This window comes from Bubalus kerabau, chromosome 19 (assembly GCF_029407905.1).
Source record: "Bubalus kerabau isolate K-KA32 ecotype Philippines breed swamp buffalo chromosome 19, PCC_UOA_SB_1v2, whole genome shotgun sequence".
Lineage (NCBI taxonomy): Eukaryota > Metazoa > Chordata > Mammalia > Artiodactyla > Bovidae > Bubalus > Bubalus kerabau.
This window is the reverse complement of record NC_073642.1, coordinates 61,328,617-61,348,176: the sequence shown is the minus strand read 5'-3', so window position 1 is coordinate 61,348,176 and position 19,560 is coordinate 61,328,617. Positions and strand designations below refer to the sequence as shown.

Here is a 19,560-nt window from a genome sequence, read left to right as displayed (position 1 = left end):
GGCACAGCGCCTAGCACACAGTATGTCCTGAACGCACATCGACTTCTGTTCCTTCTGGTGGGGAAGAGAAGACTCTTGATGAGGGCCAGGTGCTCGGGGCATCTGCTTTAAAAAGAGCCTGGTCCTTAACACGTCCAAGAAGTGACTCTCTAAGGGTGAAATTTCAGACACCACGACATTGGGAGGGAGAGACCTGGCGGTGATCTCCTGGACATCATTCGACTCCACATAGGCAGCCTGCTGCTTATTTTGCCCACAGGCAAGGCTGGCGCTGGCAGAAGGAACACTAACCCTCTTTATAAGGCCATGCCGCTGCAGCCAGTAAAAGGCCCATCTCAGGGAGGCAGGAGAAGAGGGCACATTCATCCTGATTCAACTGTCCCTGCCAGGGAGGAAGTAGCTTCTTGTGGGTGTAAACCAGGAGCTTGAAGAAATGTAGCAATCTTTTAGGGTGACCGTTGCATCCCCTTCTAGAGCTCTTGAAAAGTCATCTGTTGCAGGGGTGTCCTCCCAGCCTGAAACAGCCAGGTGAGCTCTTGGGGACGGTTCCAAGTGTCATCTACACCCCCACCTACGTTGCAAAGGCTCCCAGGAGGCTCACTACGGGAATTACGCACCTAACACTGAGCTTTCCCTGCCTTGTCCTTCCCACCCATCTTTCATGGCATGTGGCCAACAAAATCAAATCTCATCGACAAATGGTCACAAGAATGAAATGACGCTGCCAATGAGAAGCTGAATACTCCATCCTATAGTTGATCCACAGATGTAGCCGTGCCCTTCCTCCATGGTATTCCTTGTAAAAAGAAAAATTTTAAGCTGATCTATATCACTCAGCCCTGTTCATGCATAATTCTCAGTAAGGATACGATACATCCAAAGTCCACATGCCCACGACCATTTTACATCTCCGGTATAACAACAAAAAGTCGCTCAGTGGACAATCTTAAAACATGCACCAACCAAGATCACAGCTGGTCTTACGGGAAAATGTCCTCCAGACCGAAAAGCATGAGAGGGAAACAATTCCAGATGAGAGAACAAGGACTAGAGCGATTACACAACAGAACTGCAGTCTAAGGTAGATACAGCAGGTAAAACCAAGGAAAGCTGTATGGGTCCAGGAGCACGTCTCCAAATATTTGGTTCATGCTAAAAAATAGAGCACATTTATTAAAAATATATATTTATAAACCTTGATATGAACAGATACACACATCAAGCCAATGAAAAAAAAGAAAAAATAAGTTATCTCCCCAGTATCAAATAGTTAGACACTTTTGATGAATGGGATGCTTGTCAAGGATTGTCCCTGTGGTTTTTTTGGTACCAAACCGTTCATCGAGTTAGGAGGAAACACATGTCCTGGGAGACAGGCCGAGAGCTGTGTCTACTGTGAGCTGTGTCCACCCCTGTTCCTCTTTTTGAACACGTGGCATCCGTCAGTGACCTGGGATAACCCATCTCTGCACCCATCCACTCCCTGATGGTGTCAAAGGGCGGTTTTCCAAGCATCCTTTCGGGTCCCCTGCCAACGATGTTGAGTTCCTTGCTGTGTGAATGAGTTTTGGTGGATTCATTGTGCTTTAGTGTCTGCTCCTTGCAGCAGGATTGGTTGATTTTGGTGACCCTTTATCGAGTTCGAAGGTGCATCTGATTGGGCGGTATGCGTCGGTCAAGGCTGCTTGCTGGCTCAGTGTCCGGTCACTGATCTGCCAGCACACAGGACTCCTCCTGTCTTTTGGCCATCCCGAGGCCTGAGGGCCCACTGGGCCATTCACAGAGTGGTGTAGATGTATACAAATATGATGACGATCAGGTTCAGAATGGTCCCAATAATCCCCAGCATCGCCAAGACACTCTCTTCTTTACTCTCTTTTTCCTGGCCTCCTCTGTCTTCATCATTTCCACTCGTGATTACCATCTTGGTGGCAAATGTCTTTATCTTCCTCCCCAGACTAACCTGCGATTGGACAGAGGCAGCACAAAAAAATGACAGTTTATAAGCATCCTCTCCAAAGCCTGGCAGACCGGGTCGGGGAGTGATTTCATGTCTGGGGACTAGGTCTTGGGTGGGCCCGAAAAATCTCTCATGGAGAAAACCTTGGGACGCACTGCTCTTTGGCCATGGAGAAATGGCAGAGCATGGCTGATCACTTTCAAGGATGAGGATTGTCATATTGGCATAAAGAGCTCAGCCCTGGGGCTCAGCCTGGCCACCACCTATTCTACTGGGATTTTGTTTTAGTCCTTTTCCTTGAAGCACAGACAGACAGCTGCACAGTCGTCCAACACAAGCACGTGTGCTCTCCCACAGCAGCGGGAACTTGACACATGTTCACGTACTAGATTCCACCCTAGACAAGTACAGTCCTGCTCGTGCATGAAGTGGGTAGGAGGGCGTTGTGGTCACACTGTGCTTTAAACACTGGCCACCCTGTGAACAAGGGTGACCGAACCTAGGGAAGGCAAGTTACTGAGACCAGAGAGGATGGAAAGGGGGTAGGGGGAGAGCATCATAAGAAACCCACATCACCGCCAGCGGGAGCACACACTGGTCAAATCATTCTGGAAAGTTCCCTGGCATTACCCAGAGAAGCTGGGTACTCAGCTGGGCTGAGCACCTGACCTCCTAGGTGTTCATCGAAGAGAAATCCCTGTACCTGTGAACCTGGAGACAGTGACAAGAATGCTCCTGTGAGCTTCAGCTGGGAAGGCAGAGGACCAGAAATTACCCAAACAGGCATCAAGAGTTGAAGAGAAGGACACGTGGCTCCTACGATGGACACGTCCACACCAAAGAACATGACACGGCAGTGAAATGAACGCACAGCGGCTACACATGATGGTGTGGGTGAGGCCCCATTTCGTATGAAGAAGGATGGTGCAGAGAACATCCACAGCACGTGTCAATTCATAAAGACTCAAACAGGGCACGTCAAACAAGTATATTTAGCGACACACACTTAGGTATTTGTAAAATGCAAGAGAATGACCAACAGAATTCAGGAGAGTGGCTACTTACAGGAAAGGACAGAGCGGGAATCCCCTCAGAGAGCAGCAAAGACCTTCAATATACTGGTCATTTTCCATTTGTGAGGCTGTGCGGGAAGCATGTCGAGGTTCGTTTTTTATCTTTATCCTTTCAACTGTTTCAGGGATTGCCTGATGTGTATGACATATTTTGCAATAACTAAGATATTTCTATTTATTCTTTAAAATAAAAAATATGACCATTCAGGGGACCTGGTGGGCAGCTGAAGCCTTCTTTCCCACTGATGACTAATCCAAACAACGTGGTGGGGGGGGAAGAATGACTAATGTGTATGAGATGGCAGCAGCAACAGCCTGTCCTACTTGATGAGATGGGACAGGGACCAGGCCAGGGCCCCTGGCTGCACCTCTTCTATTAGAGAGCTGTGTCTTTTCGAGCTAGAAGGCTTTTCAGGCTCCAGAGTGGTGACAATCAATTTTCTGTCAACCTGACTGATTCCTGGATCCTGGGGTGCCCAGACATTTTTCAAACATGATTCTGGGTGTGTCTGTGAGGGTGGTTGCTGGATGAGATTGACATTGGAATCAGTAGACTGAGCAAGGCGGACTGCCTTCCCCAGTGTGGGTGGGCCTCATCTAAGCAGTCGAAGGCCTGAATAGCAAAAAAGGGCTGAGTGAGAAGGAACTCTTCCTGCCCGACTGCCTTTGAGCTGGGACATCAGCTGTTTTCTGCTTTTGCATCCAGAGGGAAACCTAGGCTCTTCCTGGGTATTGAACCTGCCAGCCTTCAGACTGAAATGAAACCATCAGCTCTCCTGAATCTCCTAGTTGCTGACTCACTCTGCAGATCCCAAGACTTAGGGGTCTCCATAATGACATGGCGCTTCCCAGGTGGCACTAGGGGTAAAGAACCTGCCTGCCAATGCAGGTTAGACGGAACAGATGCAGGTTCGATCCCTGGGTCAGGAAGATCCCCTGGAGGAGGGCATGGCAACCCTCTCCAGTATTCTTGCCTGGAGAATCCCACAGACAGAGGAGCCTGTGGTCCAGAGTGTCGCACAGAGTTGGACATGACTGAAGTGACTTAGCACATAATGATATGGGCCAATTTCTTTTAACAAGCCTCTATCTTTCTATCTATCTCTGTCTCTCTCTCATTGGTTCTGCTTCTCTGAAGAACTCCTGACAAGTCAGTTCAGGGGTCAAAGGATATCTCAGGACAAACATATTAGAAGAATCACAAAAAGGACTCCAGGTAGGCAGAGAGGGCAGCTGCCAGGTGAAACGCCTGCACGCCTCTTCCTTCCTCTGGGCACATGAACCCCTGCAAGGGCCAGGTCACACCTTGGGAATCTGGTCTGGATTCAGGACACAGTGTATGTGGATAGATTTCTGTGTGAAGGAGAGGCACACGGTGAAGACCAAGGGAACTGATGTAACAGGCACGTGTGCACAAACGAACAAATGTGTGCCTTAAAGGGAAGGCTCATTCCCTTCACAACTTTGGCCTGTTTGACAGACTCAGAGTGGGTTCCTACCACCCTAAAGTGGTCAGGGCAAGACTTCATCTTTTCAGAGCTATCCACTCTGTCCTAGCCAATGGAATGAAACTTCTTGGAATAACATCTGTATACAGGATGTAATTTCTAATTAAAATTGCTTTTTAAATGAAAAAAGCAGCTTTGGCTAGGCAAAGCTTTTAGGCTGGACATGTTTGGTTTTCTTTCTTTTTCTTTCCAGTACAGTTTTTTTGATGCTGTGTAATACACAAACAGAAAGGTGCACAGACTTTAACCATACTTGATGAGTGTTCATACCTGTTAGCTGCCACCAACACCAAGAAACAGAACCTTCAAGTACCCTAGGAGGCTCCCTCTTCCATTCAATCCTTTTCTTCCTTCTTCTTGAAAACCGTTACCTTGATTTCTAACATCCTAGGCTAGTTTTGCCTGTTTACGGATTTTATGGAAACAGAACCATACAGGATGTCCTCTTTTGAGTCTTTCCCCCTTCACTGTTATGCTGTGTGTAGCTGTAGCTCGTTCATTCTCATTGTGAACAGTACTCCATTATATAAACAGACCCACTATGTATGCATTTATTTTACTGCTGATGGGCATTTGGGTTGCTTTCAGTTTGAGGTCATTATGCTGTTCTGAGCATTCTTTTACATTTCTGCTGGCAAACGCACATATGCATTTTCCCGATGTTTTAAATGAAAATTTTCACATACAGCAAAAAAAAAAAAAAAATTATACTGAGCACCCATCCACTCAGCAACTAAATGTCACTATTAGCATGTTACTATACTTGGTTTTAGTCACTCACCTAGAGCCAGACATGCTGGAGTGTAAAGTCAAGGGGCCCTTAGGAAGCATCGCTAAGAGCAAAACTAGTGGAGATGATGGAATTTCAGCTGAGCTATTTAAAACACAAATGATGATGCTGTTCGAGTGCTACACTCAATATATCAGCAAAGTTGGAAAACTCAGCAGTGGCCACAGGACTGGAAAAGGTCAGTTTTCATTCTAATCCCAAAGAAGGGCAATGCCAAAGAATGCTCAAACTACTGTACAATTGCAGTCATTTCAAACGATAGCAAGGGTATGCTCAAAATCTTTCAAGCCAGGCTTCAGCAGTACATGAACTGAGAACTTCCAGATGTACAAGCTGGGTTTCAAAGAGGCAGAGGAAACAGAGATAAAAATGCCAACATTTGCTGGACCATGGAGAAAGCAAGGGAGTTCCAGAAAGCCTTCTACTTCTGTTTCATTGACTATGTTAAAAGCCTTTGAATGTATGGATCACAACACACTGTGGAAAATCTTTAAAAGATGGAAGTACCAGACCACCTTACCTGCCTCCTGAGAAACCTGTATGCAGGTCAAGAAGCAACAGTTAGAACTGGACACGGAACAACGGACTGGTTCAAAATTGGGAAAAGAGTAAGACAAGGCTGTATATTGTCATCCTGCTTATTTAACTTATATGCAGATTACATCATGTGAAATGCCAGTCTGGATAAATCACAAGCTAGAGTCAAGATCACCAAAAGAAATATCAACAACCTCAGATTTGCAGATGATACCACCCTAATGGCAGAAAGCAAAGAGGAACTAAAGAGTCTCCTAATGAAAAACAAAGAGGAGAGTGAAAAAATTCGTTTAAAACTCAACATTCAAAAAATGAAGATCATGGCATCTGGTCCCCTCACTTCACGGCAAACAGAAGAGGAAAAAGTGGAAGCAGTGACAGATTTTACTTTCTTGAGCTCCAAAATCACTGTGAACGGCAACTGCAGCCATGAAATTAAAGGACACTTGCTCCTTGGAAGAAGGAAAGTGAGACAAACCTAGACAGTGTATTAAAATACAGAGATATCACTTTGCTGACAAAGGCTCATATAGTCAAAAAGTTATGGTTTTTTGCAGTGGTAAAGAATCTGCCTGTCAATGCAGGAGACGCTGGAGATGTGGGTTTGATCCCTGGGTTGGAAAGATACCCTGGAGTAGGAAATAGCCACCCACTCCAGTATTCTTGCCTGGAAAATTCCATAGACAGAGGAGCCTGGCTGGCTATAGTCCATGGGGTTGCAAAGAGTTGGAGATGACTGAGCACACATATCATCTTTCCAGTAGTCATGTTTGAATGTTTCAGTTGAACCATATGGAAGGCTGAGCACCGAAGAACTCATGCTTTCATATTGTGGTGGTGGAGAAGCTTTTGAGAATCCCTTGGACTGCAAGGAGATCAAACCAGTCAATCCTAAAGGAAACCAAACCTGAGTATTCATTGGAAGGACTGATGCTGAAGCTGAAGCCCCAATACTCTGGCCACCTGATGTGAAGAGCTGACTCACTGGAAAAGACTGATGCTGGGAAAGATTGAGGGCAGGAGAAGGGGACGACAGGGGATGAGATGGTTGGATGGCATTATCGACTTGATGGACATGAGCATGACAAAACTCCAGGAGATAGTGAAGAACAGGGGAGCCTGGCGTGCTGCAGTCCATGGGGTTGCAAAGAGTCAAACATGACTTACTGAACAACAACATTTGCTTTCTCAGATACCTATCCCTGAATCTTATCCAGCCATCTTTTTGGGGTGCATTTCAAAGTAAACTGCAAACACCATTATCTGTGTCAGGTGCTCAGTCACGTCTGACTCTTTGCAACCCCATGGACTATAGCCTGCCAGGCACCTCTGTCCAGGGGATTTTACAGGCAAGAACATAGGAGTGGGTTGCCATTTCCTTCTCCAGGGAAATATCATCCATTTAAATACTTTCCTTTAAATACTGCAGTTTACATGTATTAACTAGAGTCAAGGTTTGTTTGCAATGTTTTCTTTTGATGTAAATCTGTGCCATTTCCTATTGGCTCCATCCCCCTAAGAGAAGAACTGCTAGGGTATAAGGTATAAGTGGTTGCACCCACTCACTTGTTTCTGAGTGCAAGGTTGGCCCCTTGTTTTATCTTGGTGATTCCATGGCCTTTGCATGAGGTCACAAGAAGGCAAAGGGACATCCACTCCCTTCTCTGCCCTGGACAGACATCTACCCAAGCACTAGTTATCTCTTTCATGGGTCTCTTGTTTCTTGAAGTTCCCTTAGCCAGACTTCAAGCCCTGAGAGAGCAAGCTTTTGAATCTCCAACACCAAGCACAGGACTTGGCATGGACCAGGCATTTGGGGAAAGTGCACTGAAGCAATGTGTGAGTGGGTGCTGCAGGCTGGGGGAGCGGTGGGGGTGGGGGCATGAATCTGGCCATCCCCGTCTCTGCAGGGCAGGGAAAAGATCACCAAGGTTGGTCTAAAAAGATTAGTGCTGCCCTTAAAACCCAACACCCATCATCGCGGTCACTCAAGCAAAACAAAGTGCCAGTCACGGAGGCTGCTTGGTTTCAAGGCTTAATTTAGCCTCTTCCCCGAGTTAACCCAAGACAGCTCTGACTCAGGAGGAAGTGGAGGAGAATAATCAGGTCGACTGTGTTTACTTTCTGAGGTCTCTGCAGCAAACCGAGAGCCCAGAAGAGGCCTTCTCCGACTCCCAAGAGCTGCATTCCAAAAGTCTGCCTCCAAGGGGCTTGAGTCATCAGCCTGAATCTCCCCAGAGAAATGGCGTTGGGCGTGCAGCCGGGTTCCAAAGGGAGCCACCAAGGGTTTCCTTGGAGAGAAGTGATTGGAACACGGCTTTCCTTGGGAAAAGCTGTCTGGTCAGGGAGTGGAGGAGAATGAAAGAGGTTGGGAGATTAGCTGAAAACTAGACCAATAACAGAGATGGGAGGGGAAAACCAAAATAAAACCAAAATAAAACAGAAAGGAAAGCTGGGGACTAGGCAACGTCTGGCATGAAGCCAGCTGCATAGGCATAAGTTCATTCATTCACTCCCTCACTCATTCCTACATGCCAGGAGCTGGAGTGGGGCGAGGGGAGTGAGAGTTAGCTGCTAATAAGAAAGGCATTTTGGGGGGCATGATAAAAATGTTCTAGACTTAGATTTTGGTGATGGTTGCACAACTCTGAATTGTACACTTTGAAGAGGTGAATGTGGTGGTTTGTGGATTTTATCTCAATAAAGAGGTTTATCTCAAAAAGAGAGCATTTGCAACATTAGTGGAAGTATAAATTACCTAGAAATCAATCTAACAAAAATATGTAAAATTCTTTAAAAAGAAAAGTTTACAGACATAAAGTTGCACCTACATAAGAAGGAAGACACACCATCTTCAAGGATTGTGAGAGTCAATATCTAGAAAACATGATTTCTACCTAAGGTGATCTATATACAGAGCTACTACAGTCAAAACTTCTACAGGGTCTTTGGTGCTACCTAACAGGCTGATTCTCGGAGAAGGCAAAGGCACCCCACTCCAGCACTCTTGCCTGGAAAATCCCATGGATGGAGGAGCCTGGTAGGCTGCAGTCCATGGGGTCGCTAAGAGTCAGACACGACTGAAGCAACTCAGCAGCAGCAGCAGCAGGCTGATTCTAAAATGTATATCAAAGTGCAGAGAGATAATAATAGGCAAATTATTTATTAAGGAAAAATAAGGAAAGGGAACTTGCCTTATAAGACATCATGAATTATTATACAGCTTTAGGAGTTAACCCTTAGAAAAATAAGTCCAAAGAACAGAAACAGAGCCACACATATATGGACACTGCTCATCACTGGGGGACATGGGCTTCCCATTTATTTCAGCTTCCCAGTGCTGGAATAATTGGGTAACTATATAGAAAAAAAATCAAACCAAATTTCACCAGTTCCAGGTGGATTACAGACAACTGCGAAAAGGAAAACTTAAGAACTTTTATAAGACAATATAAGTGAATATCTTTACGACCTTGAGGCAGAGGATACCTTATTGAGACATAAAAGTTCAAACTATAAAGAAAAATAGTAATAAATTCAAAAGCATTAAATTTAACACCTCTGTTTATAAAAAAAGTGTCATAAAGTCAAGCCATAATCTTGGAGATATATATATATATACATATATACATATATATATATATACACACACACACATGTGTATGTACTATGTATCTACATATACATACTATATACACTGTATATCATACATATCATGTTAGTGTCATGCCAGTAAGAAAATGATAAAACTCCCAGTAGAAAACTGGGCAAAAATCATGTTCAGGCACTTCTCAAAAGAGTAAGTAAGCACCGAGAAGCTAAACCTCAGTAATCAGAGAAACGCAAATTAAAATACGATGAGGAAAAAAAAAACAAAATACAGTGAGTTACTACCCAACAGGCATGATGGACAAGAGGTAAAAAAATCAGAGAAAGCCATTCAATACTGACAAAGGCTGTAAAGCAACAGGGAGGCTTGTTCACCAGCTTCGGGAGTACTGGGGCTTTCCAGGTGGCTCAGTGGTAAAGATCATCCTGCCAATGCAGGAGACGCAAGAGACACAGGTTCGATCGCTGAGCTGGGAAGATCCCCTGGAGAAGGAAATGGCAACCCACTCCAGTATTCCTGCCTGGAGAATTCCATGGACAGAGGATCCTGGTGGGCTATGTCCACGAGGATGCAAAGAGTCAGACACAACTGAGTGACTGAGCACATGCAGAAGTACAACTTGGTCACTGTCACTTTGTAAGATAGGATGTTATCATAAAGATGCATATACTCAGACCCAGGTGACCCCCTATCCCACCTGCGGGCACATACCTGGGTACACCTGCACCAATGTCCCAGAGCAGCCAAGAATGCTGACAGACAGCAATGTCAGTGTTCACAACATGTTGGGACCAACACAAATGTCCATCCACTGTGGCTTGTCATATATTCTATATGGCGAGAAAAGGAGTGAAATGCTGCAGCCTGCAAGAATGAATCGCTACTACAATGTAGATTTAAAAGTAAGCCACCAAAGACTGCATAAAGGATATCCCCATCTATATGAAGTTCAGAAACAGGGGAAACTGAACAAGTTGTTTAGAGATAGAGTAAGTGAGTGAAAGTCACTGAGTCATGTCTGACTCTTTGCGACCCCATGGACTATACAGTCCATGGAATTTTCCAGGCCAGAATACTGGAGTGGGTAGCCTTTCCTTTCTCCAGGGGATCTTCCCAACCCAGGGATCGAACCCAGGTCTCCCGCATTGCAGGCAGATTCTTTACCAGCTGAGCCACAAGGGAAGCCCAAGAATACTGGACTGGGTAGCCTATCCCTTCTCCAGAGGATCTTCCCGACCCAGTAATTGAACCAAGGTCTCCTGCATTGCAGGCGGATTCTTTACCAACTGATCTACAGGGATAAAACTATAAAGAAAAGCAAGAGAATAATAAACCAAAAGGCCAGGGGAATGATTACTACCAAGTAGAGAGGGGGAGTGGATGGGATTGGGGACCCCTGAAGTACTGGTAATATTTCTTAAGTGGGGAGGTGGGTACATGGATGCTTTACACTTTACATTTTCTAAATAGACTTTTGATATCCATCCAATAATTAATACAATTAATGAATGAGTAATTATTTCAACTGAATACTTACTAATGAAACAAAGCTTATAATAAAAACAAATGTATAATTCATTAAAACAACTTTAAAAAAAAAGATCCATAGGGTTCTAAAGACTACAAGTATTGCTGCTGCTGCTGTTGCTGCTAAGTCGCTTCAGTCGTGTCCGACTCTGTGCGACCCCATAGACGGCAGCCCACCAGGCTCCCCCGTCCCTGGGATTCTCCAGGCAAGAACACTGGAGTGAGTTGCCATTTCCTCCTCCAATGCATGGAAGTGAAAAGTGAAAGTGAAGTCGCTCAGTTGTGTCCAACTCTTCGCGACCCCATGGACTGCAGCCTACCAGGCTCCTCCATCCATGGGATTTTCCAGGCAAGAGTACTGGAGCTATGTAAATATGTATGTTAAATTTCAGGGGGAGCCCTGTGCTCTGTAACCAGGGAGAGGCCACCCTCTCTGCAAAGACCAAGGTGATGTTATAGAACTCTGCTCAATGTTATGTGGCAGCCTGGATGGGAGGGGAGTCTGGGGAGAATGGATACACATATATGTATGGCTGAGTTCCCTTGCTGTTCACCTAAAACCATCACAGCATCGTTAATTGGCTATATACCAAAACAAATTAAAAAAAAAAAAAGATCAAGGTGATTACGCAAGGCAACAATGCCTCAGGTTTTGAGAAAGTGATATTCAGTGGAAAGAAATCACAACGCTGCCCTCAAACGCATCTGACGTCCTAGCTCGGCTCTGTGGTTTACCAGCTGTGTGAGTTGGGCAAGTGGCTTCACCTCTCTCAGACTCCGTTTCCTAATCTGTAAGGTGCAGGTTAATACTCAGCTTGTAGGACTAAACAGAATGGCCGTGAACCGTCTGGTTCAAGGACTGGCAGCTACTGAGATTAAATGATGACGATGTGGATGGTGATTGGCACTTGTTCTCGTGGCCCCAGGAGCCTCCTTTCCTCCAGCTAAACGCCGCCCACCTCTAACTGGTTTGTGCAGTCTCGCCTAATCACAATCCTGCTCCTGGAAAGACCCATCCCAAAATCATAGCATTTACGAGGCAAACAGTAGTCCAGGCAAGGTCTTCCCAGCCCGGTGGGGCAGGGCTATCCCCTCCAGCCTTCTGGGGCAGCACACCCACTAACGCTGCCCAGAACCACACTGGCTTTGGGGTCACCACACCATGCTATGGAATTGTCATGCTACAGAGCCATGTGGACCTCTTCCTGTCCGAGGGAAGTGAGTGTTTGGAAGCCAAAGCCAGGACTGAGTATTCTGACTCTGTTACATTTCAGCAGGCTGACTTTTGCCCATGGAGCCACCCGTGAGGCCATCTCAGCTTCCAGAGGACCCCTTCTACCTACCCAGTCCTTCTCCTCCAGCTTCAGACTGTCCACAAACCGGACATGCACATCCTCCATGCTGTTGTCTAGATGATTCATGTCCCAATTTTTGACCAGATTTCCAGGGTGATACTAACGTGTTCATAGCATCACAAGTCATTTGACTTCTATTGTTTGCTTTCCCCTTCTATGCATATTTCTCTATCTTTTTTGTAAGATGCCGTGAAGTCCAGCTAAGATTTCTAGGTCTACCACGCCAGTGACCTTGCCAGAGGAGGACACGGCTGAGAGATGCAGTCCTAGGGACCCACGCTGGGTCCTGGTGTCCGAGGCCCCCCCAACTCACTTGCAGGGTCCCCTTCTCTACACCCAATTTCTCAGAGCTGCTTAGTAAGTCACACATCTTCCTTCAGCTGCCACTTGGCAATCAACAGCAAACGGAATGAAAAAAAAAAAAAAAAACCTCACAGGATTATGAAACATTGTGCAGCAGTTTAAAATGAGGATCAAAAGACCAAGTGGCCTAAAGGCAGATGCCCCCACTATGAGATGGGGGAAAAAAAACCACAAGATATTGCAATTCAGTCCTACTTAGGATTCCAAATAATAGTTTTAAAGCCTCACTAGAACAGGAGAAAAATACCTGGGGGGAATATTTTGAAATTTTCTGTCATGTAGTTGATTATGTTATTTTAGATGTGAAGAGCTGACTCACTGGAAAAGACCCTGATGCTGGGAAACACTGGGGGCAGGGCAAAAGGAGAAGAGGGCGGCAGAGGATGAGATGGTTGGATGGCATCACCAACTCAATGGACATGAATCTGAGCAAACTCCAGGAGATAGCGAAGGACGGGAAAGCTTGCAGTGCTGCGGCCCATGGGGTCACAAAGAGTCAGACCCGGCTGAGCGACTGAACACACGTTGTTCATATTCCCTCATATTCAAAACACATATATGCATGAATAAAACCATGAAGACTCCAAGTACTTCTGTCTTTCTAAGAGCCTTAGAAAATTCACTATACGCGTGAAAAGGACAAAGCAGGCAGCCTTCTCTGTGACATTATCTCTCTGCTGGGGGAAGGAAGTGGGGAGGGGGCTGGAATTTGAGCTGGGAAAGGGGTGTGGCTGCGTGTGGGAATGCCAAACGTTAAAAGTTCTGACAGTGTTTTTGTTCCACCAGAGATACTCAAGCCACATGGACCTGGCTTCAGTACCCTTTAATTCTAGCAGAAATTCGCCAGTCTTGGGACTAAATCGGTGCTCCCTGACATGCTAAGAGGTACCACTCTTTCAAGACAAGGAGGGGAGAGACTATTTCATTCAAATTCTTTCCAGGACTCGCTGACCACCTTCCCAGGAGTGGCTCTGGCTCAACTGTAATTCCCAGTGTTTTTCCATCTCAAGGACATTTTTATATTGTTGGGGGGAGGAAGTTTCATTCCATCCTATTTAACAAGGATGAGCTTTTGCCTGGACATTCAGAAACGCTGGATGACAAATCCAGTGGATGATGCCAGAGCATTAAAGAACCATTGACCTCTCCCTAGAGAACAGACCTCAGTGGTCACTTAAAACACAGCATCCCCTGGGGAACCCATAGACCAGGGTCCCCATCAGTATCCTCCGAGCATCACAGAGAGTCCGCCAGTAGAAAACCAGGTCCCTCGGGCATCTCGTGACCCAGTCAGGGGGAGCCATAAACATCCCTATGGAGATGTGAGCCCTGGGCACCAGGGAACACACAATGGGGGAGTCCCCACTCACGTGAGAGCCATGCAGGGAATTCTCCCAGGAAGATGGGAGGGAGCTAAGCTGAGACCCGAACGGCTAGCAGGACTAGTTCAGCCCATCGTAAGAGAAAACTAGGTGTTAGGAGATTGGCAGGCGCAAAGAAAAGGTGAATGTGTGAAAGGCTGCGTGCAGTGAGTCTGGGCGATGAAGCATCCCAGTGAGTCTGGGGAGAGCTGAAGCCTCAGGGGGAAGAAGAAGCCAGTACAGGGGCTCTTGTAAACCACACAAAGAGCTTTGGAATTTATTTCACAGACTATGCAATAAGTACATGGATGCTAGTTTCGTATTTATTGTCTCAACCATACATATACACTATTTATACGTGAGATGGGCTTCCCCAGTGGCTCAGTGGTAAAGAGTCCCCCTGCAATGCAGGAGACACGGGAGATGCAGGTTTGATCCTTGGCTCAGAAAGATCCCTTGAAGGAGGGCATTGCAACCCACTCTGGTAGTCTTGCCTGGAGAATCCCATGGACAGGGGAGCCAGGCAGGCTATAGTCCACAGGGTCACAAAGAGTCAGGATGTGACTGAGCATGAGCACAAGCACACATGAGAAACTTCATGAAAAAACTGCCAAAACCCATTTAGCTCCTAAAATCAGACCCCATTAATTAAAAAATGGTAACTCGCTCTCCAAGATGAAATGTTCAGACCAGGTGGCCTCCAGCTCTGCCTCAGGAAATCAGCCGGGAAGTACTGTCCGAGGGACAGACACCCAGCATCCAGGTCAGGTCCTCTGCAGAAGCTGGGCAAGAGTTCTCCAGAGGACAAACTCCTGCCCGTGTGCCCACACCCAGTCTAAGCAGCCACAGAGCAGCCTGTGCTTCATTAGACGCTACTCAAGGCAGATGGCAGCTCGGACACACCTGTGAATTTACCCCCGGGGGCTCCAAAAAGCCATCGAAGAAAGAGCATTTGTAAAGCATTAACCTGCTCAACAAAGGTTTGCAATTGTTATTATTATCATTACTGGGTCCAAGTTTGTACTGCTCATCAGAGACAAGTTGCTGGGACAAGGAATAGCTACTTTATTTGGAAAGCTGGCAGACTGAGAAGATGGTGGACTCATGTCCCAAAGAACCATCTTGCCTGAGTTAGAATTTGGGCTTCTTTTATACGAAGAGAGGAGGAAGTAAAGTCAAACATTTCTTGGTTCTGGTCAGCCTCCAGAAGGGACGTGCTGGTTTCTTCCTTCCTGCAGTTATTCACAGGTGGGCGTGGCCAGGAGGTTTCCTGTGAGCTAAACAAAGTTGTTTTAGCTTAACGCTCATTACCTGGGAGACAGGGTTCCCAGTGATGGGCCATTATGTATAACGTAAGCTTATAGGCATAATCCCTTTAGTGATTTAACTTGTAATAAAATACAAAGGTTCTCCTCTATTACATCATCATTATCTTTGTCTTTTACTGACAGATATTGCTGGATCCAGCTTTGCACATGAGACCCATCATGACATGACCAGTAACTACTTCTCTAGCTACCCAAGAAGATAACAATCATAGCTGCTAATCAGTAAGTACAAGGTATGGTCCAAACTCTATATTGTCATCCAGCTTGTCAGCCACTTGAAAAATATTCATTGAGCACCTACTATGTGCCAGGCCCTATTTGAGAGTCCTGGGATACAGCAGCAGCAAAAAGAAGTGCTTGTCCCCTTTAAGAGACATGGAATTGAGACTCAAAATAGTTACTGAACACCTACAACATGCCTGGCACTGCCCTAGGCACTAGGGATATGGCCGTGAATAAAACAAAGAACTCGAAAACTGAGTCAGGATCGAACCCAGCAGCCAAAGTACTGCTCGCCCCTGCCTCCCTCTCATGCCTCTCACTCTGCTCCTGCAGCCCCCTCCCCTTAACTCCCACCGTGTTCTCTAACCTCAGCGCATCTGCCCACTCTCCTCCCAGTCTGGACAACTGCCATTCATCCATTCAGGTTCAGCTTACTTGGCAGCCTCTTTCCAAGGATTCCTTCTTGATGTCGGGAGGCCCACTGTGTCTTGAGCACCTCCAGTCCTATTCTGTAACCATCTCTTTATCTGGGTCCTTCCCTACTCAACTGTGAGCTCCTGAGTCCGGTTCATCTCCATATCTCAGCCCTCCCCAACCTGGCCTGGACTTCTAATGGTGCTCAGTGTACTGAAATAGCAAGTGAATGAATGAATGAAAAGATGGACTCAAGGGAGCCTGGGGAAACCCAGGGCATCTTTCTTTCTTCTCTTGTCTGCTATCTACAAACGGTGACATCATTTGCACTCAAAGTGAGCAATGGACAGACTGGGACCAGCCTCCTACCTGCTCCTAACCTGGGGAAGAGCCTGGGCAAATCTCTCTGCACTCAGCTCACCCGTGTGGTCAAGGAGAGTGTGGTTCCAGATAATAAGATATGGGGGCCCTTGTTAGTAGATGGGCTTGTTTTCTTTCCCACCTTGAAGTCTGATGAAAGGGAGGCTTAGTTTACTATGTGGAGGGTAAGAAAAGTTTAAATACTGATATAAACAGAAAAAAACAGCTCCCTGTACTAACTCTTAAGGATAAATTAATCAGTCTTTCTCTGGCTCAGATGAGAGTACACTTTTTAGTTTTGGGAAGAATAATTATATTAGCCTAGACTTCCCTGCAATCATCAGGCAGCCCCAGGGCAAGACTTCTTAAACCCAGCAGTAGAAACAACACACAACCCCACCAGCCAGATCACATTAGCCTGCCTGCTACTCCCTCTGGGCCATGGACCCCACTTGCCAGGAGAACCCACTCCCAATTCTCAGGAGAAGCAGGAAGTAGGGAAGGAGGCGGGGACTCTGGGGAGCCGTATGTGAGTTCCAGTTTGGCCCCCAGTGAGCTGTGTCACCTTAAATACATTATCCTCTGTCTCCAGTCCTCATCTGTAATCAATTCAAGATGGACACAAACCTTGACTTTCAAGAAACAAATGTTTTCCAACAGTTGAGGGTAAAGCTTACTGGAGGGAAAGTTGGCAACACCCAATGGAACTGCATGTGCATTAACTTGCCAAGCTGGCAAGCTCACTCCTTGGACAGAGCTCTGAAGATAATGCCCAGCACTGCAAAAATATTCATGCAGTTTACTCAATGCAACATCATTGGAAAATGCAAAAATGTGATACACAACCTAAACACTCAGACACAGGAGGGGAGCTGAATGAACTCTAGTATTGACACACCGTGGAGTACTATGCAGCTATAAGAAGGAGGGCAAAAGAGTGATACGAACTAATCTGGGGATCATTCCAGGACTTACGGTTAAATTAGAAAAGCAAACAGTGAGAGTGGAATGCTACAATTCATTCAAGATTGAGGCTGTAAGATCTACAACCTGCTCATCAGTACAGAGGAAATACAGAAAGGCTAAATTAGAAATGAAAGAGAAGATGGGCTACCTAGAGGAGGTAAGAAAGGGGTAGAGAGAAGTCAAGGATGAGATCAGATTGGCAGGGACGAAGAGGGAGTGACATGCCTCTGAGTATATCTTTTGGTTCAGATCTGACGGAGAAGCACTGCGGATGTTTCGTATGACCTTCATACACACACAAAAAAGCAACTAAAAACAACCAAGATGTGAGAGAAACTCAAAATAAGATGTCAATGCTAACAAAAGGACCAATTGCTATAAATAAATAATATAACCACACTGAAGAGGGTGGGAAAGAAAAGCATTAACTTCAGAGGCTTTGGAAAACCATGCTTTGAATGTGTAGAGTGGCACTGAGGATAGAAGGCACTGGCATCACTTAGTAAACGCATTTCTCACAGGGATGTGGGTCAGCAATTCTGAAACTGCTCTATATTGGAGTTAAATACATGTATCTGAGATAATGAGAACTGGGCTTCTCACTGCTGGAGAAAGGAATTACACATAAGGAAAGGAGGGAAGGTTAAATGAACCTTGTGCTGTTGAACCAGAATTAGAGCTATCAGGATAGACTTATGGTTTTTAATATACATACAGGTAGGTGGATACAGAAATACAGATGAGGATATATTCGTGTGTTAGTGCATCTCCATGTAATTCCCAGCTGTGTCCCTGGGAGGGTCTGAACGCAGTGACACCTCAGTAGCAATGAGCACACCCAACACCCAGATCTTGGTTTCTATATGCCATTCTCCAATGAAAGGAACCAGGACCCTTGGAGAAGTGGCTTGCCGCAGGATTTGGGAAAGGAAAATACAAGATAACTTTGAACATCTTACGACTTGAAAAAATAAAGAAATGCTCACAAAAAAATGAGTGGGGATGGTCAAAAACACAAGTGCAAAACTGAAGGTGTTCCTAATATGAAGCCAAAGCTGGAACAATATAAGTAAGAAAATAAATAGCCACAGTAACAAATCATAGCTTACAGAATAATCTAAATATCCAGGGGTCTACAAACTATAAATAACCACATAAACAAATAAATGGGAGAGAAGGGACAGTTCTTTCTTACAGTAGAATTCCAAGTAGTAAAAGCAGAAATAAAGAAGGAAATAGAAAATTATCATTAGGCAAAGATTACAGTAATAACCGTTGTAGAAAAGACTCCTTGATGGATGCTAAAATTAATGGGTGAAAATTTAGGGAGAAAGAGCATTTGCTTAGTCTCCTGGGTAAAGTACCTCCCTCCAGACATCTATTAATTTGAAAGGAAAGATAGGAACTTTATGGTGGAGAAGCCTGGCAGACAGCACCTTAAACAAGTGACCAAGGTCAACATGACCAGTCATGAGACACAGACACCATGAACCCCTGATAGGAGGCAGCGAGCAGGACACAGCATCACCTCCATGGGATCCCTGCCCAAAACGGACCACCTCGGTTCAAACCTGACGGAACATCGCACAAACCCAAACTGAAGGTTATTCTACAAAATAACTGATCAGTGCTCTTCAAAAGTGCCAAGATCATGAAGCACAAGGAAAGACAGAACAACTGTTACAGACAGAAGGGGACGAAGGAGCCAGGACAATTAAGGGATGTGGGATCCTGGGTGGGACGCTGGAACAGGAAAAGAACCTTCGTGGGAAACCTGCTGACATCAGAGTAAGGTCTGAGGTTTAGTTAGTAGCCATGTACGATGTGCTCTGCCTGGGTTTGCTCACTGCACTCTGACCACGCAAGACGTGAACTTGAGGGGAAGCCGGGGGAGGAGAACTCTGTGCTATTTCCGCAACTGTACATCTAAATTAGTTTTTTAAGAGGTAATGCTTAGCATCATCATTCAGTTACTTCACAACTGCTTCTGCCAGCTCACCAGGCCTTTGCCGGGCCCTACAGAACTGTCTGTGGCGTGTGTGTGGGCATGCTCAGTTGTGTCCAACTCTTTTGCGACCCCATGGACTGTAGCCTGTCAGGCTCCTCTGTCCATGGGATTTCCCAGGCAAGAATACTGGAGTGGGTTGCCTTTTCCATCTCAAGGGGATCTTCCTGACCCAGGGGAC

General features: G+C 45.8%; 1 protein-coding gene across 1 annotated transcript in view; it reads right to left on the bottom strand.

Moving 5' to 3' along the window:
* Window positions 1-1,158: 1,158 nt before the first annotated feature.
* The window catches only part of TUNAR (TCL1 upstream neural differentiation-associated RNA), a 51,093-nt gene continuing 32,691 nt past the window's right edge, over window positions 1,159-19,560 (bottom strand). The window contains exon 2 of the mRNA XM_055556211.1: window positions 1,159-1,963. Within this exon, the coding sequence (XP_055412186.1) occupies window positions 1,778-1,963 (186 nt within the window). The 3' untranslated portion in view covers window positions 1,159-1,777. The remainder of the gene's footprint in view (window positions 1,964-19,560) is intronic.